At 41.6% G+C, this 26,194-nt stretch overlaps 3 protein-coding genes across 4 annotated transcripts in view; 1 reads left to right on the forward strand and 2 right to left on the reverse strand.

Annotated features, from left to right (window-relative positions):
• The window catches only part of ccdc187 (coiled-coil domain containing 187), a 16,536-nt gene extending 572 nt beyond the window's left edge, over window positions 1–15,964 (forward strand). The window contains exons 2-13 of one of the 2 annotated variants that reach the window (XM_020611910.1): window positions 82–155; window positions 5,976–6,038; window positions 6,458–6,596; window positions 6,860–6,950; window positions 10,827–10,905; window positions 12,039–13,409; window positions 13,864–13,976; window positions 14,122–14,193; window positions 14,280–14,414; window positions 14,523–14,617; window positions 14,709–14,803; window positions 14,882–15,964. In XM_020611910.1, the coding sequence (XP_020467566.1) occupies window positions 107–155; window positions 5,976–6,038; window positions 6,458–6,596; window positions 6,860–6,950; window positions 10,827–10,905; window positions 12,039–13,409; window positions 13,864–13,976; window positions 14,122–14,193; window positions 14,280–14,414; window positions 14,523–14,617; window positions 14,709–14,803; window positions 14,882–15,030 (2,451 nt within the window). In that variant the 5' untranslated portion in view covers window positions 82–106 and the 3' untranslated portion in view covers window positions 15,031–15,964. The remainder of the gene's footprint in view (window positions 1–81; window positions 156–5,975; window positions 6,039–6,457; window positions 6,597–6,859; window positions 6,951–10,826; window positions 10,906–12,038; window positions 13,410–13,863; window positions 13,977–14,121; window positions 14,194–14,279; window positions 14,415–14,522; window positions 14,618–14,708; window positions 14,804–14,881) is intronic. The other variant, XM_020611911.1, reaches the window with a different exon arrangement.
• Window positions 15,965–18,259: 2,295 nt separating this feature from the next.
• On the reverse strand, window positions 18,260–21,966 carry tnfrsf9a (tumor necrosis factor receptor superfamily, member 9a). Its single transcript, XM_020611897.1, has 7 exons — window positions 21,614–21,966; window positions 20,346–20,465; window positions 20,102–20,239; window positions 19,941–20,013; window positions 19,757–19,860; window positions 19,509–19,673; window positions 18,260–19,383 (listed from the first exon to the last, which is right to left on the reverse strand). Exons 1-7 carry the CDS (start codon window positions 21,759–21,761, stop codon window positions 19,268–19,270), a joined length of 864 nt encoding a protein of 287 aa, XP_020467553.1. The 5' UTR covers window positions 21,762–21,966; the 3' UTR covers window positions 18,260–19,267.
• Window positions 21,967–24,378: 2,412 nt separating this feature from the next.
• dvl1a (dishevelled segment polarity protein 1a) overlaps window positions 24,379–26,194 on the reverse strand; it is a 21,232-nt gene continuing 19,416 nt past the window's right edge. Inside the window, exon 15 of the mRNA XM_020611903.1 lies at window positions 24,379–26,194. This exon is cut by the window's right edge and continues 120 nt beyond it. Within this exon, the coding sequence (XP_020467559.1) occupies window positions 25,803–26,194 (392 nt within the window). The 3' untranslated portion in view covers window positions 24,379–25,802.

A 26,194-nucleotide genomic window follows, 5' to 3' on the forward strand; every position in this document is an offset into this window, starting at 1 on the left:
GGGGGGGGGTTGAAGTATTACCTCCATGTTCCGCTCCATGTTGCTTGGAAATAACGTCCAGTATACCCTTTCTGGTGCCAGTGGTCTGGATCACCATGACGAAGTGATGGCAGAGCTGGAGATCGACCAGTCCAACCTTCCACGTGTCCAACAAGGTAAGCACAAACTCCCAAACTGACCCAAAAAGCATCCCACAGAGTATGTTGTTTTACAGAAAGTGTTGTATGTGCCAGGCCTCATGGTTTGTCCTGGGGAAAGATTTTGTTCAGCCCCTCCACAGGAGGGTCAGAGGTCAGGGTCAGCCACTGAACTGCAGTAGGGATGAAGTGTTTTATTGCTGGACACGTCACCATATTGGACAGACTATTAAAGACAGAGTTGTCTGGTCGTTGAGAGAGAATCAGACATTTTTGCATAAAGGTTGACTGGCCTCCGCCTGTGCTTCATTCTGTGGCATTAGTACTTTGTGTCCGGCTCAGAGAAGATGTGCCTCGTTACAGAATATGTTTTGACTGTATGCAGCAGAAACAGGTTAAACAGAATGTTCCTCATCACAGACATATCTGGCACGCTGGATACAGATAAGGGCAAGGGATGAGACAGCTGTTTGTGATATTTCATTCCGGGGGGGAGAAAGGGCTCTTACACAAGATAAAGCCTTCGACTGCAGCATAAGTGAGGTTCATGTTTTTAAGCTGAAACTTTCTGAGTTGCAAAACTGAGTGAGAAAACAATTTAATATGGTGTTAGGCAGTGTCTCCATCATCAAAACTCAGCATGAGGGTGAATGCTGCTCATCTCTCCAGGAGAATTCAGAGACTTGGAGAACTAATGCCAAGGTGCTCTGACACTGTTCTGGTGGCACGTGGTGGCACGTGGTGGCCCGGCACCTTGGATCTTTCTTTTCATTTGTCACCTGTCTGTGTATGAATTGACTTCCCAACATATGCAGACATTCAAATACTGAGAAAAATTTGAGTATTGTCTGATTGTTACCAACATTCAGCTCTAAATGAGTTTTACCTGCTTGTCTGTAAATATTTAGCCAGGTGAGGAGTGTCTGAGTGTAGACTGAGTCGGTGTTTGGCATGCCCACACTAATGAATGCCATCGAAATAGAGCTTCATGTTTTATCAAGGGAGATAATTCAGCACATCACTCTTGTTTCCACACACACAAAGGGAGCACTGTGCAGCTTTGCACTTTCATGCTTTATTGAGCAGGGGCCAGTGCACAATCAAAGACAGTTATAAACTGTCAGCAGCTATAAACTGAGCCAACAGCAGCCTATAAATCAGATGTCTCGTCAGCGTAACTTTGTCCGCTCATCATCTACTTTCACATTCAGATTTGTCCATCAGTGTGGTTGTCCCTCTCTGTGGCACTGGGGTTGTTTACCTGAAGTCCTGCTGTGGGTGTTTATGCTTCAGTTTCCCCTAACAGCCATAGTTCCCCAATGTCTCACTTCTCCTTCGTTTTCCTCTCTCTCCGAGAATCTCTGCCAAGTCGACTTTCTTTGTTTTCACTGCCCCCTTATCAGTTCCTGTTTTGACCCCCTTCTGGCCGCTCCTGTTATAGCCTGATGTGCTGAGGGAATGCAGCTCCCGGAGGAATCCCCCTCCCACCCCGTTCCTAATTTCACTCTCACCACTGACCCAGAGTCCCATAACCCCTCACCTCTCTTTCGTCTCCAGCCTAGTTCATGAGCTGGTTGGCTCAGCACACAGAGAGCTGTAGGATGGACAGACACTTCATGGTGAAATTTTGTGCAAAAAGCAACAAGCAGGAAAGCAGAACAGACCAGGGAGGAGGAGGAGAGAGAGAGAGAGCGTGTGGGCAGTTGGTGGGGGATTTTGGCTGAAAATAGCACCCTTGTCATTTTCTCCTTTCGCCAGCTCTTTGTTTGGCAGGCACTTGCCACTGCTGCTCTCCAAGTGACTGTGGAGTGAAAAGTAAAGTATCTCTGTCAGAGCTCAGGGGCCGCTGCACCCTTGTGCTGGATGCCAGTGATGATCAGCAGAATTTAGTTTAGCTGATTGGTTGTCAGTTCTGTAATGTTTGTGGGAGTTTTTCAGCTGTTCTACTAAAAAGACAGAGTGCACATGTGCAGGATCCATCACACGTGTCATTTTTCTATTATATCTTATGACCACCTCTGATGAGGGAGAATAGGAAAAAATCTAATTCTTTGGACTGTTTAGGCTTTGAGGTCATGCAGGTCATAGTCTGCTGCTTTGTAATATCCCCTTCTCCTTCAGTCTCACAGCAGAGACAGTTTGCACACACTGCAGCTATGAAATCCCATCTGCTTGTCCTTGTTACTTTGCACTCTTTCTTAGTCTTACTTAGCCTGTGGTGCTGGAATACCGCAGCCAGTTTCTGCTGTCTGCTGGATCTTTCATTTTCCATCCTCTTAGGAAAAGACACGAGGTCGTTTTGGAGGCTCACAGTAGCTCACAGCTCGGTCTGTAATTGGACTCCCATTGGACATGTGTTTTCACAGTTTGTCCTGAATACCTCTCACCCTGTTCCTCAAAACCTGTTCAGCAGTTGTAATAAGTCTTGTTGTCCCTCCCCTGGAAGGTAATGTAACATAGTTTAAGGGAGTCTGGAAAAACAAGTTGGCCCAGACACACCCACAGACACACACATGCTCACATAGACCAGACTAGTCATTTGCTTCCATCTTTGTCTTGGTTTTGTTTAGCTTTCTGAGCTGGATTTAAGAATACAGTAAAGTCAGCTGTCAGATTAAAACCAAGCATTTGATTTAACTGCAGCTCACTGACAGACTGGAAGCACGAGGGCAGGTTGGAGATCCATTTAGCGGATAGTCTCTTAAGCTCCACGACAGGTGTAAGTGGTAATGCATGTCTGTCTTAGTATGGGTTAACTCTCAGTGTAGGCGTATGGGGCTATTTGTGGTGTAAGCAGTCCCTTTTTATGACTTAATCTCTGAAGGAATGCTTTTTTCCCTGTATTTTGAGCATTTAGAGAGTAGAATGTCACCAGTGTGTCACCATGTGTTCCACACTTCTGCATTTAAAGACAAGGACAAAGAGGAGACGTCCTCAGTCTGAGTAGTTCTATTAACTCAGAACTAATTCTGTAAATGTTGACACATGGCATTGTTAGAGCATATCTAGCAGTTCCGGTAAAGTGCAGCGATAATTTATGAGAAGCGGACTTTGTCCATTTATAGCATGAATGTGAAAACAGCGACAAGATGGGGATCGAGGGACGCCAAGTCAGACGTGTTACATGTGACTTTTGAAGAGCACTAACCTATCGAGAGAGGATATAAAGGAGCATTCTTGTACTTCGGGATGGGTCAAATGCTTGAATTTTTCATGTGTTTTCACTTAACCACACAGACGGTCACGATTGTAGGCACTCAATACTTGTCATACGATGAATCCTGAGGCCTCCTCTGTGTTTCTGTCATCCATGACGCCATCCGGTGCACCTCCTGCCAGTAAGCAAACTTCCATGGTCTTTGCTTGGCCTCTGTTCTCTCACTTCTTTGTTTTAGGTGTGCACTTCTTCTGACAGAGAGATGCTAAAGCATCACTGTAAGCATACAGAGAAGGACGTCTCAGCTTTGACAGCTTTCTTGGAGCTTACAGTGTCAGCCAGGTTTCCATGCATAGTACTGGATCATACTGTATTTGCACCTCAGAAATGCAGCTAGTGGTACAGCTGTACAGTCTGTTGTAGTTCAGTACAATGTGATTCTGCTTTTAGAAAACTGATCATGTTTAGTTTTTGTTGATGTCAGAAATATGTACATTTTAAATATATTTCTGATCAAGGTGGTGCTGCACTGCATTGTACTGAGAGCTGTCTAATTATCGTTTGTCCTCCTTATTTACACACAGTAGAATATAATAGAATTTACAAGCAGTAGAATATTAGAAATGAAACGCCTCTGACAGTGTCAAGCTAAACATTAGCCGCTGTGTCGGAGTCAAACTCCTCGTGGTTTCAGCACATCTGGCCAGTGAAGCTGATTCTGATTATAGACATCACAATTAGACTTTATGCAGAACATTGTATTACTGGGTTTTCCTGGGACAGTGTTGCTGATCATAGAAATGTCCTCTAACATTTGTATTTTAAAATAACGTAAGGTGTTGCAGGTTTATAAAACGATTTGTAGCTGGGTTGAGAACAACAGCTGGCATTAAGTCTTGGGCCGCCATTAGTTTTGTTCTGATGAGAACACAACTAGAAAATATAGGAAATATGTACACATTATTAAAAAAACCTGCAAACAAACTGCATACTCAAGATGTGATGTTCAAGCTGTTCTAAAGAAATATGAAGAATCCAGGGAGGGTGAGGATGAAAATAGGAGTGTAAGACCAAGAAAACTGTCAAAGTCTGGTGAGAATTGTTTCAGAGTTTCTTCTTTGAGAGAGCGGAGGAAATCCAGCAAGGACCTGGCTCAGCATCTGGAAGCTTCATCTAGATGCCAAGTTGATCCTTCCACAGTCCGAAGTAGCTCGATCATGAAGGGCTTTTGTGGAAGGACGGCAGCCAAGAAACCACTTTCTCAGAAAGGGGACAGGGAGAAAAGGCTGAGATATGGAAACGCTCACAAAGATTGGAGTGAAGATCAATGAAAGAGAGGATTATGGAGTGAGGAACCAAAGGTGGAAATGTTTGGGTCCAATCATCAACAGTATGAGAGAAGAAGAGCTGGAGGAGTGAGCGCCTGCAGCCTTCAGTGAAACATGGTGGAGGGTCTGTCATGGTGTCCAGACTTAAAGACTTAATTCCTCAAAAGAATTGGACAGCTGTGCAAAGGGAGGGTACACCAAATACTGATTTTTGGACTGAAGAATCCATTTTGTCTTTTAATATTGTGCATGTTTCTTGTATTTCTTGGTTATATCTTGATAAAGAGAAATAAATTATTATTCCAACCTTGCTAAAACAGAAAAACTAATGGTGGCCTAAGACTTTTGCACAGTCTGTGTCGGCTCAGGTCATAAACTGAATAGATGAGTCTTCCAAGCGTTAAGACCACGTAGCTGTCGTGTCCACAGACGTGGCACAGTTTGCCCCGATAGGCTCAGTGGAGGGATTAGTGGTGGGATGTGTGTTTTTAACTGGCCCTGTCTCTACATCTCTCCTCAAATGCTGTATCTTGTCCTACTCTTGGGATTTGAAAACAACATTGCAGGAAACGACAGCCATTCTAAGTTCCCTGGTGAAAATCAGTGAGATAACAGCGTAGTTTTGTCTGTGTGTCTGCAGAGATGGAGGATGTCGAGAAAACAGTTAGACCACAGTGCTGCTGTCTGTCTGCATTTATTTTCTCTTCAGTAACATTTCAGCTAGTTTGACAGGCCTTAAACAAGCATGGGCAGCAGCCCACTGAGGCTGTAGTGGTTCATTAAGGACTACTGTAAACACTCGTCCACAAATGCTCATGCTATTAAAATCAATGTGCAGATTACCGAATAGTGCAGAACTGGGGGAAATCACTAACTGGCTCTCTTTGTTTGACTTCACACCTTTGGGAAGACTTTCTTTGCATAATTGTTTCAGATATTTTTATTAAAGTTCATGTCTGTTGTCTTTCTGACAAAATAGAGTAAGTTTAGCTTAGTTTTATTAGAATGAGCCGGACCTATTGCTCTGCAGCTACTGAACTCAGCAACGTTGGCAGGACAGTAATAATCGTGACCACTTTTGTGTTGCTATGTAACACTGATACCCTGTTGTGAGCCTTTTATATATTTAACGGTGAATTCTTGGCATGGTCAGTGGTTGCTTTGTTATGAAGCCTGTGTTTGTATCATATGAACAGCCATCAAAACACACAGCATTCATATCCTAGTGTTTCCCTTTAGTGCTCCACAATACGGTTCATCAGCCCGTCCAAAGGACATTAAACAGTGTCATTTTTCTTCATGCTGAGAGAGCTGCTCACTTTATTAAACACTTATATTCACCTTCTGTTTCAGTGTGCCAGAGTTTTGCTGTGCTGGAGGATGGAGCGTTGGCACACAACCTGCAGGAGCAGGAGAGTAAGTACGATGTCGGGCTACCACGTGACTGCCACCGCTCACTTTCTGTATTGTGGGGCTTCATGTTTAGTCAACCTGTTAAATAACTGAGCTATGTAGTTGTACACATTTCAAACTTATATTAAGTAAAATTCTCGTAGCTAACAAAGGCAGAGAAGGGAAGCTAAGGTTATCAAGCTGAACATATTTGGTTTGCTGTTGTCTGCAAATTTCTACAGTAAACAAAAGGACATAATTTGGTGCCTGCTTTTAGGATTCCTCAGAATTATGCTGAGGGTCTGGCATTCACATTCAAATTAGCAACACCACACTCATGAAAACTCAGAAACCATCTAAGTTAGGCCGGGCATAATATAGCCATTAATATACTATAATTTAGATCACACACTGAATTCTGGTTTACCTTCTTGCCCTTATAGTTGAGCAGCACTACACCACCAACATCCAAAAGAACCAGCTAGTGCAGAATGACATCCGTGTAGCCAAGAGGCTGCAGAATGAGGAGGAGGCGCAGCGGGCCCAGCAGAGCGCCCTTCTCAGACAGACTTCCAAACAACTGTAAGTGGCCCCTGCTTCCCAAAACATTTTAACAAAGCTCACACTGCTGCACTTTTAAAACATCACTGCATGTCCTCCCTGAATCGAACACACACCCACTGAAGTCACATTTATTAGATTTCACTGTTCTCAGTATTTGCAGAGTCTATATATAGCGTAGGTCCCTTACATACAGATTTACTCTGTAGATTCACATGCTTATTGTTGTTAATTGCAATGAGTAAATGCTAAAGAAGTCATTTTCTTCCCTGAATGTCCTACAGAGAGGAGCAGGACTTTGAGTACGCCCGTGTCATTCAGGAGGAGATCCAGCGGTGTGCTGAGGAGGCCCGGAGGAGGGAGCATGAAGATGAGGTGAGCACAAATCTGAAGAATTCTGATTCTCGCACAGCTAATTCTGACTGTACCTAGTTTATATTTCTCCAGTAAATATGATACAGATCTAGTAATGTTTTTTTTAAAGAACATTTCACTCAGTTATTGTCGGTATACAGTCCATTTAAACTCCACTTTTACACCTAAGACTCCCTAGGATTCACAGCCACACAGTGAATACATGCACCAGTCACATTTATGTAGAAGTTTTCAATTTGCAGTGCTCAGCGCAATCCTGAAATCACCTGTATCTGCAGCTACTCATCACTTATACAACCAACACCCAGCTCAGACTTTCCAAGCTAGAAATCTGCACCTATCAGTGTCTGCGTAAAAACATTCTCTGTCAGCAGGCGTAAATAGATTCAATACTTGGCACAGTAATAGTAGTCTTACTAAAATATGCCAGACAAAAATAAAGCTTTAGTCATGTGTGAAGATGCTTTTATTTAACAACATTTGACTTTTCTTTGCACACAAGCCTTTTTACTACTTAAAGTGCAATCACTCTGTGCATGAATACTTCAAAATCAATGCACATCGGATCCTCTTTTACAGTGTACAACAATAAAATATTGTTTTTCCACCACAGGGACTTAACGAGCTGTAACTTGGAGCTTTCCATATAATCCGGTAGGCTGAAGTGTCCGTTCGGCTTTGCTTCTCCGCTGCAGTTTTCCTTTTGTCAGGTCACTGTTTACATAAGGGCGAGGCTGTGCTCCTCACACACACAGCTGGGCAGGGAGCGTAGTGTCCCTTAATCACATGTACAGCTGGGCAGGAAGCGTAATGTCCCTTAATCACATGTACAACATAATCAAACAGTAATGGAGACTGTATGCTCAGTTTATCATACAGCTGTCAAACACGCAGAATAAAAACTTGCAGAAATGTGACGTCTCTGCTGCTTTGCCTGCGACCCGCTCGCTGAAGTCTCCAAATCAGTATGAGTGAATTTACAGCCCGCTCGCTGAAGTCCCCGTTTTATCTCCAAATCAGTATGAGTGAATTTACACATCATACATGTACAGCACTGCTATACTTGAGATGTGTGGACGCTGCCATTTAACCAACCAGGGGCAACATCCCTGCCAGCAAACCACCCCCTCCCCTCTCTTGATTTAGTACTACCCCCTCCCTGAGAGGTGCTGAAACATAGCTCCAGGAGCTCGCCTCCAAAGTGGGCGGAGGGCAGTGGAAACAAAAGCTGGACACATGACAAAGGGGTACATGTTCCATTACGGGTTGTTAAGTTCCTACAGTAGCTCATCAAACCACTAACATCCTCTATACTAGCGCAGCTTACACACATTTACAGTAGCCACATTCAGCAGTTAAAACATCAATCCTAATCCTCTTGCATATTTTTGGGCTGAATTTGAGAAAAAAAACATCTTTATTTCATATTTCTTTGTGGATCTATGCAACAGGTGGCTACAGCAGTGTAGAGAGCATTGTGGAAAATATACACGTCCCCTGGGATGACTGATTATATGGAAACAAGGTTGAAAATCAGCACTCCTTTACCACTCAGTCATTATATTATTTTTAAAAGAAAAACATTACCACAGTGGCTTAAACTGAAGGCTGTGTTAGTTGTTTACAGTATGCTAGAGATGAGAAATAATTTTGTTGCCTCAATATTTACATTTTACACTTGTCAAAATAAATGTCACATTCTACTAAAATCCATCACAGTGTGACATCCTAAATACTAAACTAATGTCAGTCAAAGCTGGGTTTGTTTAGCCCTAATTAGCAAATGTTATCAGCCTAACATGCAAAAGTAAGATGACAAACATGATAAATAAAAATAGGCTAAACATCAGCACGTTCATATCACCATTGCGAACATGTTAGCATGCTAACATTAGCATTAAACTCATTACCTCTGTGCCTTGGTAGTTGTCTTTTCATTGTAGATGAAAATGAGTTTAGCTTTTTCCATTTGTGAACACTAAGATGAAGGCAAAGCAGCTAACTGTATCTGCCTCTAATGTATAGTAGGCTATAGCACTTGTAAATGCAAAAAAAAAAACAATGTCAGGGAAACCAGATGTTTCCCATCAATCAACTCTCCCTTGTTCCAGTGTTCACACAAAAGCCCAACCCCTCAAATAGTTTGTTTTTATGTCACTATGCATTTTTACAGCACATACATACAGTACATGTCTGTGCATTTCTGAATATCAGTTGCTTTACAGAAAAATCATGTGCTCATGATTGCCCACCAATAGAAATGAAGTTTAGCTGTGCAGTGACTAGGGCCCAGCTCTGCCACAAAACTCCCCAGCTGGTCCAGTGCATCACAAGGCCACTCCAGCATAATATTTTCCTTTACCCTGCAGTTTTTAGAGGAGGCTGCCTTAGACAGACTTATAAAAGCTCCTTGTTTGGAGGATGTTGGTGCAGAGAGGCTGTTGAGCTCATTCGTCATTATTAAAGGGGTTGGGTTTGACTTTTACTGGAACCTACATGAGGTGTCTGCAATCAGAGTTAAATGTAAAAGCCTTATTTTCCTCCTCTTTGTTAAAAGTCATTCCAGCCTATGCAGCACAGGGTATGCAAATATATTTATTCCTTTTTATGAGTGCTGGTGTTGGGATCAAATGCTGAACTATTAACGCTCCCTCCCTTCCTTAATGACTGGCTGATCAGAGGTGTTGATTAAATATTTGCCTCCCCATGGATTGTGTCTTTAATTAAGGAACAGAAGGCATCAGGATGTGCAGTTTTAAATGCCAGATCCCTGCGGCACTCCACGCCTTACCTGCCATGGCAAGCTGCTAATTGTCTGCTGATGCTAGCAAAGCAGCTGACGCACATGCCCTGATTGCAAAGCAAAAGGAGCTGCGTTAGCATTTACTTAGGATTTATGTTACAAATGCAGCCCACAAAGAGCTATTTCATAGAATTCATCAGTAGAACATGCTGATTTGTAGGGAACATGATTAGTTCTGGTCTTTCTAAGAAATGCAGTGCAGGAACATTTTGGGGGCGCTGTCCTTCAGAGTACAGACAAGTAGCAGCTCTTATAAGAGCAGGTGTTTACTAGTGACAAGGTATTTAAGTGAAACAGTCCTGTTGACCTGCTTCTATTGAACTTTATGTGGTCATGAGTTTTCATATAGTCTCCTCGTTACCAATGTGCCAGCTCTGCCTGTCGGTTCAGGTTAGCCACCTAGAGCCCACTTTGTGTTAAATAGCAACTCTTATGATCACCACACAGTGGCACCATGGCTCTGTATTTGGTGTAGCCTCCTCTGTAGACGTGCCGGTGTATTGTAGGTCACACTGCAGATGGATTAGTCTCTTCTTGATTTGAATAGAGGTCAGTTTGGTCTAAGGTGCATCTGTGGTGTTACATGAACATCATCATTAAAGAAAGCCAAAAAGGTTTAAGGCTCAAAGTGGCATGAGAATAAATTTGGCCAACACCTCACTTGTTTTTTGTTTACACAGTTTGTGATGCTGACATCTGCTGGCTGGAAACGGCACACTATACATAATATGTCGTTCTTGCAGCAACTCATGGTCGCACACCTTGACATTTTGTCAAACCTTTATTTTCACTACTGATTTTGCTGTGATAACCAAATATGTTCCAAAACAGTTTGAATTAAAGACAAATGACCAGATTGAGACAAATGAAATGCCCATATAATTGACAGACAGGTTAGTTGTTCTGAAAAGCAATTCAGATGAACCTGAAACTTTTTCTCAAAGCCTAAAAAGGGTGAAAGTTGTTTGTAGGAACAGATTCATTTCTCTGTAAAAGTAATTTAGCTTAAGGTCCTGTTGGATTAATCATTATGGTTTATAATACAAACTGTCAGTATTGCCGTGTCTCCACAGGAACTAGCTAAACGGATGCAGGAGGAGGAGGATCAGAGGATCAGGTGGAGGAACAGAGGGCAGGAGGGCCACAGTGAAGGTACAGTTTAACTTTTGCCATTCTGTGTTTTCCTGCTTCCATACTTGTATTCATTTGGGAGTTTATTAGGTACGCCTAGCTAAACTAATGCAAAAGACAGAAAGAAAGTAAGTCACTTTTGGCTTTTCCCGTGTAGGGGTCACCACAGCGAATCGTCACAGTGACGACTCGCATGTTGACGTGTTTTATGCCGGATGTCCTTCCTGACGCAACCCTGATTCGAACCCGTGCGTTCTCGCCGCTGCACCTTAACCACCAGCTAATGCAAAAGTATTGCAATAAATTCTCCTTGATGACATTATAATATTCAGATTTGTTAGAGACTGTAGTTTGTGCTGCTGTTGAGATATACTGCATTATAGCGAGAGCGGTTTCTGATATATCACTGATATGAATGGGGTTGACAAAATAAAAATATCTCTCTCTATATAATGCAGAACAATTCAACAGCAACACGATCTGCATCTTTCTAAATGACGATACCATTGGCGTAACACCTCTAAATCATTCTGAACATATCTGAAGATTATCACCTCCACCTGAAGGTGGATTTTACAGCACAACTGCATTTGTTTTGGCTTGTTGGTCCTAATAAACTGGCAACTGAGTGTATGTGGCAACATTAGCCAGAGATCTTGGTACTTAAAAACACTTTGAGAGAGAGAATTTTTTAAGAATTTTATATTTCTGCAGAATTGCATTACATTTGAAGTAGGCCTTGACCCAAGCCTGGCTCAGTTTTCCTCTAACCACACTTTGCTCAGCTGCTATTCCTTACTGTTAATGTATTTAAAGATTAAAGCATCATTCTGCACAGCATAAACAGAACATGCTCTACAAAGCTAGCAGACTATATTATCTCCATAATGTGTTGTGCTCTGAATCAGTTGCATGCATATAAAATGTGGTCTTTTATATTGTCCTTTATGCACGACAGTATGCAGTATGTATTTCTATGTATACACTAGAACACATGGAATGCTTCAGCTGTGTCAAACATCAAATACCCTTACTTAAGTGATATGCAGCTATATTTATTGCTATGTGTTACCTCATCATTAACTGCACTTGTTGGTACCTGCTAATAGCCACCATTACTGCTTTTGTGCTTGCATGTTTGGCATTACTTAAAGGCAGCAGCGACGAATCTGAACTGCCATCCCCACACCAGCACACACTCAGTAGCCTTCACCAAGGAGAGGAGCAGTACTCACCTACCACCACCAGGTGGAACTATTCTACCTCTCACAACCATTCAGACATAGCTGGGCCTAGGGCTGTGTCCCCCAGAGGGGAAGCAGCTCAGACAGACACAACTTCATGGTCAAACCAAGGACACAGAGATCCCATTAGGCACATCAGAAGTGAACCAAGAGAGCCTCTTAGTGAGGATTCAGAGGATTCAGACACAGTTTTTTCTGAACAGCTCTCTGTCTGCTATCAGAGACTGAATGAAAGACTCAACACAGCACCTCATCGATCGCGGGCCTCTTTACATCACCCGCAAGAGAGAAGCTACAGAAGTTTTAGCTCTCGCAGCAGCTTCACAGATGAGCTCAGAGGCTTGGAGGAGGAGAGAGGAGAGGGGCATGAGGACTATTATGGCAACTGTGACCTAGAAAAGAGGAAGCCTAAGAAATGGGACCAGGAAAGGAACCATAGGGAGGAGCCTGAGGGTTGGCACGGGAGCAGAGATCAGGATACAGATTCGAGGTTGGTTGAGGTTAGAGAAAGGCGACATAGTCGTAGTGAATCTGTCAGATTACATGACAGGAGTAGACATGGAAGCAGAGACTTAGCCAGGACCTGGAGCTACAGGGACAATCCTAACAAACATGTCCACTTTCAGGACGATACCAGAAACTCTAGCAGACAGCAGGATGAAAGCAGCCGAGTCTGGGCAATGCTAGGCCAGGTCCTTAGAGAGAGGGGTGTGCCTGTGAGGTTTGGCAGACCCAACGGGGCACCTGTGCAAATACCACCTCAAAGCAGAAATGGCCAGGTGCTTCATGGGAGTGAGGTCTCCTGTGGCGACTCCCAACCACATCAGAGGGTTTTCCACAGAGCTGCCCCTGCCAGGCACAGTTTCCATGGAGATATGAGGGAGAGGGGGAGATCATCATACCGAGAGAGCAGTGGGAGAGATCACAGAGAAGACCGAGACAGGCACCATGATAACGTGGAGAACAATGGAGAGGTTTATGAGAGTAGTAGTAGTAGAGACTCATACCTTGCTAACAAAGAAAGGCAAGGCAGTAGAAGGCGGAGAGAGCACGGATACAACGATGATTACGAATGGAAGAGGAATATAAATAATTACAAGGTCAAGAGGAAAACAAGCCAACACAGGCATTGGCACAAGACCATAGAAGAAAGGTTAAGCTCAGAGGAGGAGGAGGCGGAGACCAGAGAACAGCGGCCCCGTCCAAGAGCCCCCCAGCGTAGCCAAAGCCTCAGCAGTAGTGGGGCTTCACCCAGGGATAGGTCAAGGCACATGGCAGCAGGTAACACCCAGAACTGCAGCCAGTTCCAATCTGCAAAGGGAAAGCTTCCAAAGCTGTGCTCCCTATGTGTGTAAATCTGCTCCTCTCATTTTCCTTCAATCATCATCTGATCGGGACAAATGTGGGCTTCAGTGGTGATTTGGGGGTCTTTTACTGAAGTGGGACATTTTTCTCCTTCATATCTATAATTCCAAGTCCTGAAATAACCTTCAGTGTGTGCTTTCATTTCTCATCTTCATTATCAGTCTGTGAGTCTTGATGTAGTAAGAGAATATTTACTATGGAGTGACTTTCAGCATGTAGCAGCATGCCTTTAAATGCTGTGTTATCTTATCGGTGTGATTCAAACTAGTTTGAGTAATTATTCTTCTGGTTTCTTTTCTCTTCTCATAGTCGCTTCATTACCTTTTGGAATTGGCAATACATTTCTGACACTGTGAAACATCATCCTTAGGTGAGTCACTGCCATGTGAGGTGAGCCTGGACCTACGGGAATTGCAGCAGGTCCTACAAGATGAAGAACTGGCTCGCACGCTGCAGGAGGAAGAGGAAAAGCTGTTGACCAAGGTAAGTGATCCAAGGGTTAGTCATAATACTGTGATTTAGGGCCCAAGGAGGAAGGACAGATCAGTCTCTTTCATTAAGTTTTTATTTTTTTTTTTTTTTTTTTTTTTTTTTTTTTTTTTAAACATTCACTGTCTTATTCTCACAGAACTCCCAGCCTTCCCCATGTAGTTCCTACCCAGAGGAAGACTTCAGAGTAGCACAAGTGGCACAGGATGAGGTACGACTGACCTGACATGTCATCAGGGTGCACTTCATGTTTAATATCCACCTGTGGATTGATACCTTACTGTGTTTTTGCACTAGGAAATTGCACGTTTTATGCAGAAGCAGGAAATTAAGGCAAAGAGTCGATCTCGTGAGCTAGAAGGGCCAGCATCATGGCGCGAGCACCAAGCAAAAATCAGTCACCAGGACAGACAGGCTTCAAGAGAGAGACAGGTAAGTGTGTGTTGTAGATATTGACAAACTGGTTAGTATTGGTGTTTTCATCTATATTTTTCAAACAAGCTGATGAAATGAGGTAGACTCCTTTGTCCACTGCCTCAGGTTCAGCGAGAGAGACTCGACTCAGAAGGTCTTCCTTCCCCAACTGAGGACTGCTCCCCAGAGAACCAGCCACCCAGGCCCACCTCCCCTATACCGTAACTGTCTCTGTAATGACATAGAACCAATAGTATGCATATGTACTACGGCTCCGCCACATATGCTAACCTACAGCTGCTGTCTTTACAGACAAAGCCAGCAGATCAGGAACATTGCAGAGGAGCTGGACCCAACCTTCCAGGCTAGAAGGCAGGGCACAGAGAGCCTCCAAGTGGGACAAACAGGTGCTGTAAACAGGACATGTGGAACTTATGAAACTGTTAAAACAATGGCTAGACATACTTCCTTTTCTCTCAATATAGGCCCTACTTGTCATTCACTTCCTATGCCGCAGTCTGGCTTACACGACTTCCTTGAGGAGCCTGCTTTCATCCCACCCACAAAGCGCCAAACAGACAAATCAGCACGTGTTAAACCCAAAGAGAAGAGAGAGAATTGCAAGCAACAGTAATATCCAGCACGTTTTGTTCAAATATACTTTATAACACTAAATATTCAACTACATAGTTCTTGTTACTTTAAGGATTAAAATGGCAAGAATGAAGTTCTACCATATTGGCACTTTAGCTCAGTGGAAATGAGAGAATTGAGAAAGTGACATTTTAGAATATCTCTTGATAAGATGAATAATGACAACATCTTGGACTTTGACATTTTCAAATGGAAGATTGAGATTGATTGAAGCATTGTTCAGATTCAGTATTAAGTATTTAATTTAAACAGTAACAGTAATATAAACTTTATTATATCTGCACCTTTGATTTGTCATTAACCAGTAGACCACAAGCATCTAAAGCAGGTTTGTGTTTATATTTAAGATCTGCAGAGATTTCCACACACCTGGTGTTTTTTTTTTTTTTTTAACCCCTTTCTTTTTGAGATTATGCTTAAAATTCTTTCTATATCATATGTACTGAAGGAAATAACCAAGTTCTAATGAATTGATACAGGTTTAGCATCAGTTCAGCATTGTCTAAATGTAGTGTAATATTAGGGGCTTTTTTTTTTTATTTGGTCGACATCCTGAGCTGTACACTATTCAGGATGTACTAAGATTTCACCCACAGCTTTGACAAAGGAACATTTGACTATGTGATAACCCTTGAACTAGAGTGACGCAGATATGCACATGCGGGGTGTGTGCCAGATGAGTGTCAGGGCTCCATGGAGATGGTTGAAAAGCCAAGTTACATTATGTTAAAATGCTTTGTACTATCCAGATGTAAATATATCACATTTATTAGAGCATGGATGTTTATTCTTGATCCTTAGGGGAGTACTGTGTGATCCCTATTAACATTGCTCTTAACCTCACCAGCCACTTTATTAGGTACGCCTGTACAATTGTCTGCTGTTCAATGCAACACTTTTGCCTTGTGAATCTCAGTGTTTCAGCTTTTGGTGAAATTGTCAAAAGTACACATTTAATTCTGTTTATTACTGAGGTCATGTTGTACTGGACTGCATTATATTTTGAGGTGTCGCTATATTTTTGTCCTCTCCAGCTACATACATGAGGATCAGAATATTAAGAACACCTCTGAATATAGTGTAGTCCAGTACAACATGACCTTTAACTATGACCTCAATAATAAACATAACTGAATACATACATTTGACAATTTCACCAAAACAAACATTGTGAGCTTCATAAACAGATGTTAAGGAGGAAGTGTTGCACTGAATTGCATACAATTGTACCGGTCCACCTAAAGTGACTAATTGAATTCATATACATGTAACCAATTATATTATGTCAGTTTCTTTTTCCTTTTGTTTTGTTATTCTCACATGTAAAATTATTTTTACAAATAAAGTATTCCTCTGTGGAGGTGGATCACTTCAAATGCAGCTTTTCTCTATTAAAGTGTAACAAATAGGGAAACCTTTATTGGTTGTTTCAAATGTCAAGGTAAGTACAGTATAGAGAACGGCATATACAGGGTGGGTGAAAAGTAACTAGGTGTTAAAAATTGGCTATAGAACTTGTAGTATCACTGGAGTCATGATGAAAACGGTCTCTAAACAGATGATAGTAAATAGGATTTGCTTTCATTTTCCTATGTAATAAAGTAAATGTACACTTGCTTCAATAAATTATTAGAAATGTGGACTTTATTACCAATATTTAATGTACAATAGTACAGAGTAAATAAAAGATCATGGACAGTTAAGAAGCATATTGGTCTTAAAAAAAAAAAACATTCATATCCCACACAATCCAGAAGTTCATAACATTAATGAAGTAACATTGCCATGTGAATAAAAGTGCTACAGTTATTGCATATTTCACTGTATGATTTGTTTTACTGTACTATGATGACGCCTGTTAAGACGCCACCTGTGAACTTTGTGGTCTTTCAACAGGCTTCAGTGTTGGAGTTGTGACTCATATGTAGCCTACTCACCGATACATTACTATAGGTGTGTGCTAACATTTTTACCCTAAGCCCACACAGTGTATTTCTCAAATGTTCCATTTGAAAGGAAACAAACACCTGCTACAGTTCAGAAAATTATCATGATTTGTATATTTTGTTTTTTTTTTTAATTTCCATTCAGTCTCATGTAACTGCACTTCATTGTGCTATGATTTAAATATGCAAAAGGGATTATCAGGACTGACCAGGGGTTTTCACTTGACCACTGAACCTCATTTATACTGTATATCTTGTGTATGTCACATTTGTCCCCTAGGAATTCCCACATGACGCACTCAGCAAAAATCTCAACCTTCAATCTACAGCATATGAGTAATGACAGTAACCTTTCACTTCAATGGAGATTCCAACTGGGATACCCAACGTCTTGCTTAAGAGGCATGTCTCAGCTTGCTCAATGAATGTTGTTGGAACACTAACCAAATATTTGCCTGTCAAAACTTTTCAAAGTAGGTAGATAGGCCATTGCAAACTAATGCACTGTAGACTCCCTGGGGCTTTAATATAACACAGAATTAGCCCACTGGCAAAAAGGGGAAACTCCCTTTGCTGGACTTTTCTGACACCAATGAGGCAATAAGAGGAAAGTCCATATAATCCTTGGTTACATAAAGTAGGCTACAGTTATAGTGGAAGAGGATACATACAGTATGTTTCACAGTCTTCAGTGGGATAGCTTTATTTACAATAGTAGTAAGTTGAAAACTGGGGAAACACTTACAGGAGTTCACTTCAACCATTGTACATATTACAGAGGAGAGGGATAAGAGTTGTGCACAAGATGGGGTATAGGGATCACACAAATGTAGTTTTCATACAGTCTAAATTGTTACAATTCTTTGATTTAGTGGAATATAAGACTGCTGTGTTTATGTATAAAGCCAGGAACGACTTATTACCTGGTGGAATCCAAAAGTTATTTGATGAAAGGGAAGGGGGATACAACTTAAGGGGTCACTTAAATCTAAAAGTTCATGCTATACGTACAACCAAAAAAAGATTTTGTATTTCTATAAGGGGGGTCAAATTATGGAATAATTTAAGTGTGGACATGAAAAACAGTACTAGAATTGAGGAGTTTAAATATAAATATAAATGTTGCTTGCAGCCAATGATGCATGACATTTTTTGTATAATATGATGTCATGGGGTAGGACTGGATAAGTCTGACTTCTTCCTACTCCATTCAAACATGTACTAGGTATAAGCAAACTGATTTTGGATTAGCATTGGTTGGATATGGGTAATTATGTGTGTGTTGCTGTCATTTGTTCTGTTCTGCATGTTTGAAAGAATAAATCAAATCAAGTTATCTTATACAGTAACCTGTGAAACAAAGTTAGCATCTTCTGACAAACAACGATAAAATCTCTGATAAATCATATCACCACAAAAAGTCTTTGACGTAGCATTGCCCTGGTTTGGTTGGTTGGTTGTACAAATTCAGCAGTAAAATGGTAAGTAACTGGGTTGAGAATTGGCGCCTGAGTAAAACAAATGATCTATTTTTAGAGGCATATGTGGGCTCAGTATTGGGCATGACTAAAATCCATCTGTTAGACTTTACTCCGACCTGAACGCCCACCATTCACACAGAACAACGCTCAGCAGCTTTATGGCTCAGATATGCAAATACCAGAGTAGCAAAACTCATTTACTAGCACAAATTCAGCAACTTTATTTAAAAGTAGTTTAAATATTGTTAAAAAGAAGCTTTTGCTTATTAATCTAAGGCGTATTGTTTTACCATTATCAGGTGCCAACCTCAGACCAATGATTTAAAACCTTCCCGCACCATTTAGGGCTATTTCTGAGCTTAACTGGAGGAGAAACCCTGGTTGACTGTCTGCTATCATTTGCATGATGAATGGACTTGTAAGTCCAGTTTTTCCTTACCAGAATTCCCCTTGTTCCCAGGTGTAATTTTCTTGTATCATTGAAAAGTCAAGATAGTTGTATCCTGGTGACTTTCCTGAGCAAAATATTACATCCAACCTCTCCTCCCAGGATTATTCACAGTAACTTAAGCTATTTTGATCAATGAATAGAGGGTAAATAAAAGGCAGCTATGGGAACACATTGTCCTGTTTCTTTCATTTAGACCCAAGCAAACTGGTACAACAAAGACATTTTCTAAACCTGGGGCTCAAAGTCACAGAGAAGGACCGCATATTATTCAGAATATCCTGTTTCCTTTGTTGGAATTGAACAAAACCATACCAGGTGTCTTGACTGATTCCCTTCCATTCATTCAATGAGCTGGTCTGAGGAGTCCTTGGAGTCCAGTGACTCTGAGCTGCTGCCCTGCTCTTGCTGTGCCTCATGAAAACTGCACTCTATTGCTATTAATGTCCTAGGGTCATCTAAAGAAGGAAGAAAAAGAGAACATATTTGAGATTGGCTTCAGGGACATTCTGTCTACAAGCTATGAGGTGAAGCAGTCAGGATGATCTCTTTGTGAGCTGTCATGAAGTAAAACAGTGATTACCTGTAGGGGTTCTAATGATTGGTGTTTTTGGTATTGCCTTTTTTGTCTTCTTTCTTTTCTTGGCGATTTTCCTTGCGACAGTGATGATGATGATCACGGTGAAGCCCATCAGAGCCACGCTGACGACCACAGATAAGATCAGTGGCCATGCCTGTTCATTTGGGTCTAAAACAAAACAACAAATTAGAACTGACTTCAAATAAACAAGAATTTAAGAACTAAACTTGAAGAACAGGACTGTGCGTTACCAGGATGGATGGGTCTGTTTGATAAAGCGACTGAAATGTTACTACACTTCATGTCAGTAAATGCATCTCCCTTGGCCACAATATGCTGACCCTCACTGGGACACCTAAGGACAAAGGAAATCAAATGTCATCAAATCTCAGTATAAAAAACAACAACAGAAGAGCAGTGTATACTGTCACTCACTTGGTACTCCAGGGTTTACACTTCTGGTGAACTTGGTCATTGAATGTTCCATCTGGACATGGTCTGCATAAACCTGCACAGCCAGCCATTCAGTTTACATGTCAATCATTATAAACCTTATAGCGTGTCCCAAAGTCATGCTTATTTACAGGTTTACTTACGATCCTCTGTGGGTTCTTGGCCTTTGTCACACCGTGTAACACAAAAGGAACAGTGGTCATCACCACAGATGAGTCCTTCTTTACAGCCACACTTGGTGTTAGTTGTGGCTGTACATTCTTTGAGGAGGACTAAAGCGCCTTAACACACAAGGAGATGGAGAGAGTGCAGTAAGTTTACAGATTCAATAGTGGAAGCTCACTACTGAGAAAATGTCTCTGTGACCAGCAGGATCCACTATCTTACCATAACATCCTCTACACCTGTCACACCGGTAGGCTAAAGGGTTCACTGTGAATGTCCCAGTCTTACAAGGCTCACAAAGGTCTTTAGGGTTTGGACCACAACGTGCTATCAGGCGATTTCCTACAAACACGACCACATAAAAGAAACACACATTAGCTGGCATCAGATTCAGTGAGATTAGCTTCTTCAGTGATGTAACAAGTCTTCACACACACATGGTAATGTGAGCTTAAAAAGTTGTAATGTCTCAAAAACAGCTTCCAAACATTCACTGCTGAGAACAGGACTGTTTTGGAGGAAGTAGCTTAAGCAACCTTACTGTACTTTTTGTATGGAATTTTAATGATACATACAAGTGTATATCACAGCTCCAGATTATTTAAATTATCAGTTGAATCATCCATGGCTGTTTTGTTGTTGCGGTATTAGCTAAAAACCACTGAAACTATATTTGGTTATGTGCAGCCGCCACAGAGGAACTACTCAGTCATTGGAATAGTGTTTTTTAAGCATCCACAGACGAAAGCACATACAACTTGGCAGTGTTTTATTAAGATGTCACATAAAAAAACCTAACCTATTAGGATAAAACAATTTTATTGTTAATATGTTTATAAAACAGTTTGATATAAGTGAGCAGAGATCTTTCTCCTTTCCTCTGTGAAAATACATTTCATATATACTGTTTTATTGAAAGCAGTGTTGCTTTTATTTACTACTTTTAAACCTTTATCCTAGTAAAAACATGACTATATGATATATATGTGTAGACCTGTTGTTAGGTATTTTTAGTCAGATAGATATTGGATAGATACTTTATGTATTAGAAATGTTTAGTGGAGATAGGATGTCTAGTTAGACTGTTAAATGCTTAGGCATGCTTATGAGTTTCTACAGGGTACATCTGGTCAAGGATAACTAGAGAGAAAAGTTGATGACTGTCAGCAGACAGGATGTTTAATATTATTATTATGACGTGTATAACTGTAGCCTTAGCCATAATATGTTCTTATGTTTAATGTCACGACATGTTACTAGAGGTCGTGAGAATGTTTTTAGCTACACACCACTTAATCAACAGACACACACACATTGATTTGCTTCATGTTTTGACTACTGCTATGACCAGCTGCAAAGCTGGCACCAGAGACGTCGCGGTCCCTACACTAGTAAAAACATGACTATATGATATATATGTGTAGACCTGTGAACCATTTGTTTATCATCAGTACCAATACATTATGATAATTCTCTCCTTTGCGACTTACCTGGATGGCAGGCTTCACAGCAAACATTTGCCCCGCTCAGGGTCCATTTCATGCAGCCTCTGTCAGTTGTTTCCATACTGCCCAGGTAGCCCTGTGTGAGCAGACAGAAACACAGAGCCCACAGGATCACAGCCTTCACTGCTGTCATTTCTCCAGCCTTGTGGTTCAGGATGACAAAGCCACCTAAGAAAAACAGAGGTAATCCAGTCCGAGAAATATCCAGCAAATATCCCAGTCCTCTCTTTGTTTGTTTTAAAAGTCACTTTTTTGTTTGTCTAAATCTGTAGATTTAGTCTAAAGCAGAATTAGCAGTAATGTTCTGAGATGTGTTGTCATCTAAGGAAACCTCCCTGGGCTGTGGTCACATTGATCTAAGTCATGAGAAACTCACAGCTGCTGGTTTTCTTATACATAGGGGGCGTGGCATCTTCATTGAATGAAAAAACAGAGTTGTTTAGGTGGATAATTTAAATTTTAAAAAAAGCATTAGTAGATTAGGCTGCCCTGCCACAGGACTGTGAATAGGTGTCCTCATAATCTGTTGTGCATAACAGCATTTCTTGCTTGGCTCCCATTATAGCTATCAGATCAGTTCCACTTGGTTCATTTACATGGGGACTTCTCACACAGTGTCCCCTGGAGATCACATAGTTGCTTTTCCTAGGAAGTACTGCCTGTAAATATCATGCCTGATTTCACATGAATCCCTATTCACATATTGCAGGTCTCCTGAAAACCTGTTTCACACATTAAGATGGGTAAGCTTTAAGTAACATAGTCTTGTTGTTGTTGACAGGCTACACGTGCTCCAACTTGTCCAGATTAAGGAATTAAAATCTATGTAGTTTTACATCATTCCCCACATGTGTCTGGTCAAACTATTGTGCCATAGTCTACACAGTTACCAACAAAGAAGAACTAACTTTTTGACTTTTGTGTTTAATTTGAACATATTTTCAAATTGTTCATGTTTATCCACTAAGAAGGGAGAATTACCACTTTCCAGAAGTGGAACTGGAGAGAAACGTGTTGACACTAGTAACACAATGGCTCCTTTATAGTGGCCATATGTAATTGAAAACCTTTTAGACGTTTTACTGATTATATCTGACACACATTAGACACCACAAAGTAATAATAGATTACTACAGGAAGATATTGCTTAGATTTATCACAATAGTGGATTGGAGTGATTCTGATGAGTCACATTGCACCTGACAATTACTCACCAAATGAGGTTTAGCTAAGGGCACTGAAAAGTTAAGAAATTTCCACTGCTGCCTCTGATCAGCTGCCATCTATGTGACTGGTGACAAAAACCACCAGAACAAGAGTGGATAGGGCAACTGAAACAAAAAGTGTGAGTGAATTAGGTCAAAATGAAAAATGTGTCTTTCATAACTATTAAAAGGTTACTTAGAAATTTAATGTTTTCTAGTAAACTAATTTCTCCAAATAAGCTCATAGCAATAATTTCATTCGAAAAGGGAACTGGTGTTTCCTTAATCAGTTGACTTTTGTAAGGTGACTGCATATCACAGGCTGGTCCTGACTCACAGCTAAGTCATACTTAGGAGTGGAGCCTAGAAATAATTACGATTACTACAAAATGTACATGCTGTGTCATGTTTCTCATGTGTCGTGATTGTGACACTCAAATGACATTTGGTAGACTTCCCCTTTGACATCTGAATGCATCATTCTCAGCCTACTTAAAGAGCATAACGCATGTTACATGAGACTGTGATGTCAAACGTCTGCACCCCATCTGCCTACGCATCCTTGGTCAAGAAACATCTCCTACACTTACCCTCAAACCTCCCCCTAAAGGTTCAGCTATGAAGCACAGTAAACCCCAAAAGCTCAATTAACATAGTGACTTGGAAATTACTTTTGGGTTGTTTCTTAAGTAGTGTAGCCGTGCTGCTCATTCTTCTGGTAAATGCGGGTGTGTGCAAATTTGCATGTGTGGTAGATTGACATCAGCCTGAGTGAGAGTCAAACTGCAACTATGTTGGTTGTAACAGAAGACAGTATCAGTCTGGAAGTGCAAATTTTCATTCTGCCTAATACTGTGTTATGAATAGTATGCAGGTGAGCACAGAAGCTGCTTCTTAAGTAGGGTACTTTTTAATCTGCCTCTGCAGGCGGGGGTGTAAATAATAAGCTCTGACATCACTTCCTTCCTGACAAACGTCTGTGACACAGCCTCTCATGCGGTGATGTGGGGCGTCACTGTCAGGGTCTCAAACAACACTGTAAATGTCTTTTAATGTCTGTGGGTGGTAGGTCAGACAGACAGGGGGTCTGTATGGGTTTAGCAGTTGTGCCTTTTAAGACATCAGCCCACTGGGAAAGTACACGTAGCAGCACTGGTGCTCGGAAGTTCCACTCAGGGGTGTTAACTGTTAAGTGTTAAAGCAAATGACGGCTAACAGAATTGGCTTTGTGGTGATATTATACCTGCTACAATTTGTCTGTAATTTTTATAGTCATCTAGATTTTGAGACCATGACCGCCTACTTTATAACCCTGATCGGTCTTGAGAAATAACCCCCTACTTGGATTTGCCAGTTAAACATTTTAAACGCATATGCCCAAATAACACAAGCAATTACTGACTGCAGTAAAATCCAAAACACATTTTATATATCAAACGTGAAAGTAAATTAGACACTGAATGCCTCCATCTAGTGGTCCCGCTAAACAAGAGAAAAGTACATCTTAAAACATTACAGATGATTATAAATTAAAAGAAAGCGCTGATTGCAAACAGTGTTTCATACTGAAGGGAGGGAGAAACAAAATGAAAAAGTGCTCAGAAAACTATTGGGTTTGTGTTATTTCCCTCCTGTATAGGTAGACACAACAGGGATTTGCCATTGTTTTGCAAGGAGATCAGAGCCTAAAGGGCAGGATTCCCCTTGATGTCACTTTGAAGTCAAAAAATGAGAAGTGTTCTGATGATAATCACAAAAGGATCTACATCATAGGCAGCTTCTGCATTAAAAAGAAACATTGACCACACAAATGTGAGGCTTTGGCTTTTATCATACTGACTTGTATTGAAACTCACAATCGTTACAGAAGAGACAAGCACAGTGCTTTTAGCAAAGAGGCTTATCTCATGGCAACCCTGTGAATTTGCTTTCATTGCTGCGGTGGGTGTCCACTGTTTGCAATCCTGTTTCAAAGTGTTTAAACCAGTTTTACAAATGTCAGGGTTTAACCACTAACAGGAAGAATGAAACATTCGACAAAGCACGGCTAGGACAGTGGAAACTGGCTGCTGAGTCACGAAGGGTGATGTCTGATTGTCTGTCAGTCAGCCACAGTAGACAAAGTATGACACCATCAATGCAACGTGATCACACAAATAACATCACAAAAATCATCCAGTGTACGGATTGTTCCTCTGGAACATTGGCAAGCGGTAGCCCCTCCCCCCCAGTAATGGTAATACTTTAAACGAAATGTATTAATAAAATTTCTTTTCTTTTCTTTAAAGCAACTGAGACAGTCATGCAATATGCAGCCTATCTAAACTGCCTGGCTACAGGGCCTCCCTTATGAAGATGAGGAAATCCACGGTTTGTGAACTGATCATTGTTAGTTGGCAGGTAGAAGCTTAAAAAAAGCCAGTGGCAATGCCACTGCATAAAAGAAGTGGGGCCAGAGGTTTGGTGTATTGTGCTAAATTTGTCAGTATGCACAGATCCACTCCAGGTTCTAGGCCCAAAAAATGTTCCTAAGTGCGGGCTGTAGGGGACGGTCTGGGTCTGGGGGATTGAGATCCAGGCCCAGTCATCTTAAAGGTCGTGCAGAACAGAAATAATCCTAGGTAGAGTACACATTCCCGAGAATGTCTGCGTGGCAGCTTTAAAGAATCACCACACTGAATACCACTCACATTTCACAAATTGTATACGTCACGTCAATACAAAAAAGGATTTTCAGCCACAAAGGACCCGTGTTTGTATGTGTGAGGGGACTCCCTCTTGTTGTGCTCTTGCTGCCTGTATTCCTTTGCTTGGACAATGGCGGGATAGACAGCTAGCAGGGGGGTAGGTAGAGGGCCGGCCAGCGTCTACATTCCAAACCTCTGACGGTCAGAGGCAAGAGACCCATAAGAAAGACAGAAGGAGAGATAACTGTTCTGTCTTTGAAGAGTTTTAAAGGCACTGTCCTGTCACATGATGTCAACAAAGAACTCACAGGGATTGCCCATGGCATGCTGGAAAGACTGGCGACTGGCGGTGAGCTCAGGAGGAACGGCCGCTAACTCTCTCCCAGGAGGGGCTCCAGGGGGCATGCTGCTGCTGACTGAGGTCTTGGGGGCCAGACGGGCCAGACAATAAGGGGGAGGCAAGCCTGGGGGTCCGTAGGAGGAAGCATGACTTCGCTCGCTTTGGGCGCAGGAGCCTGGCCCTTGCTGGGTGAAGGGGGCGTGGCTATAGGTGAAGGAGGGATGGCTGTTCTGTGACATAGAGTGGCTCCTGTGTGATTGACTGTGACTGAGACTTGATCGGGTGTGACTGTGACTGTGACTGGAGATGGCGTGGCTGTGATGGCTCAATTGGC

Source organism: Monopterus albus, unplaced genomic scaffold (genome assembly GCF_001952655.1).
Source record: "Monopterus albus unplaced genomic scaffold, M_albus_1.0 scaffold118.1, whole genome shotgun sequence".
Taxonomy (NCBI): Eukaryota; Metazoa; Chordata; class Actinopteri; order Synbranchiformes; family Synbranchidae; genus Monopterus; species Monopterus albus.

What these genes read in the sequence shown, in the direction of transcription:
- tnfrsf9a (XM_020611897.1), bottom strand. Translation starts at nt 21,761, where the DNA reads ATGACAGCAGTGAAGGCTGTGATCCTGTGGGCTCTGTGTTTCTGTCTG. An exon ending in CTGTGAAGCCTGCCATCCAG is followed by an intron (nt 20,466 to 21,613) that starts GTAAGTCGCAAA and finishes TCGTGTTTGTAG; the next exon opens with GAAATCGCCTGATAGCACGT. An exon ending in CAGGTGTAGAGGATGTTATG is followed by an intron (nt 20,240 to 20,345) that starts GTAAGATAGTGG and finishes TTGTGTGTTAAG; the next exon opens with GCGCTTTAGTCCTCCTCAAA.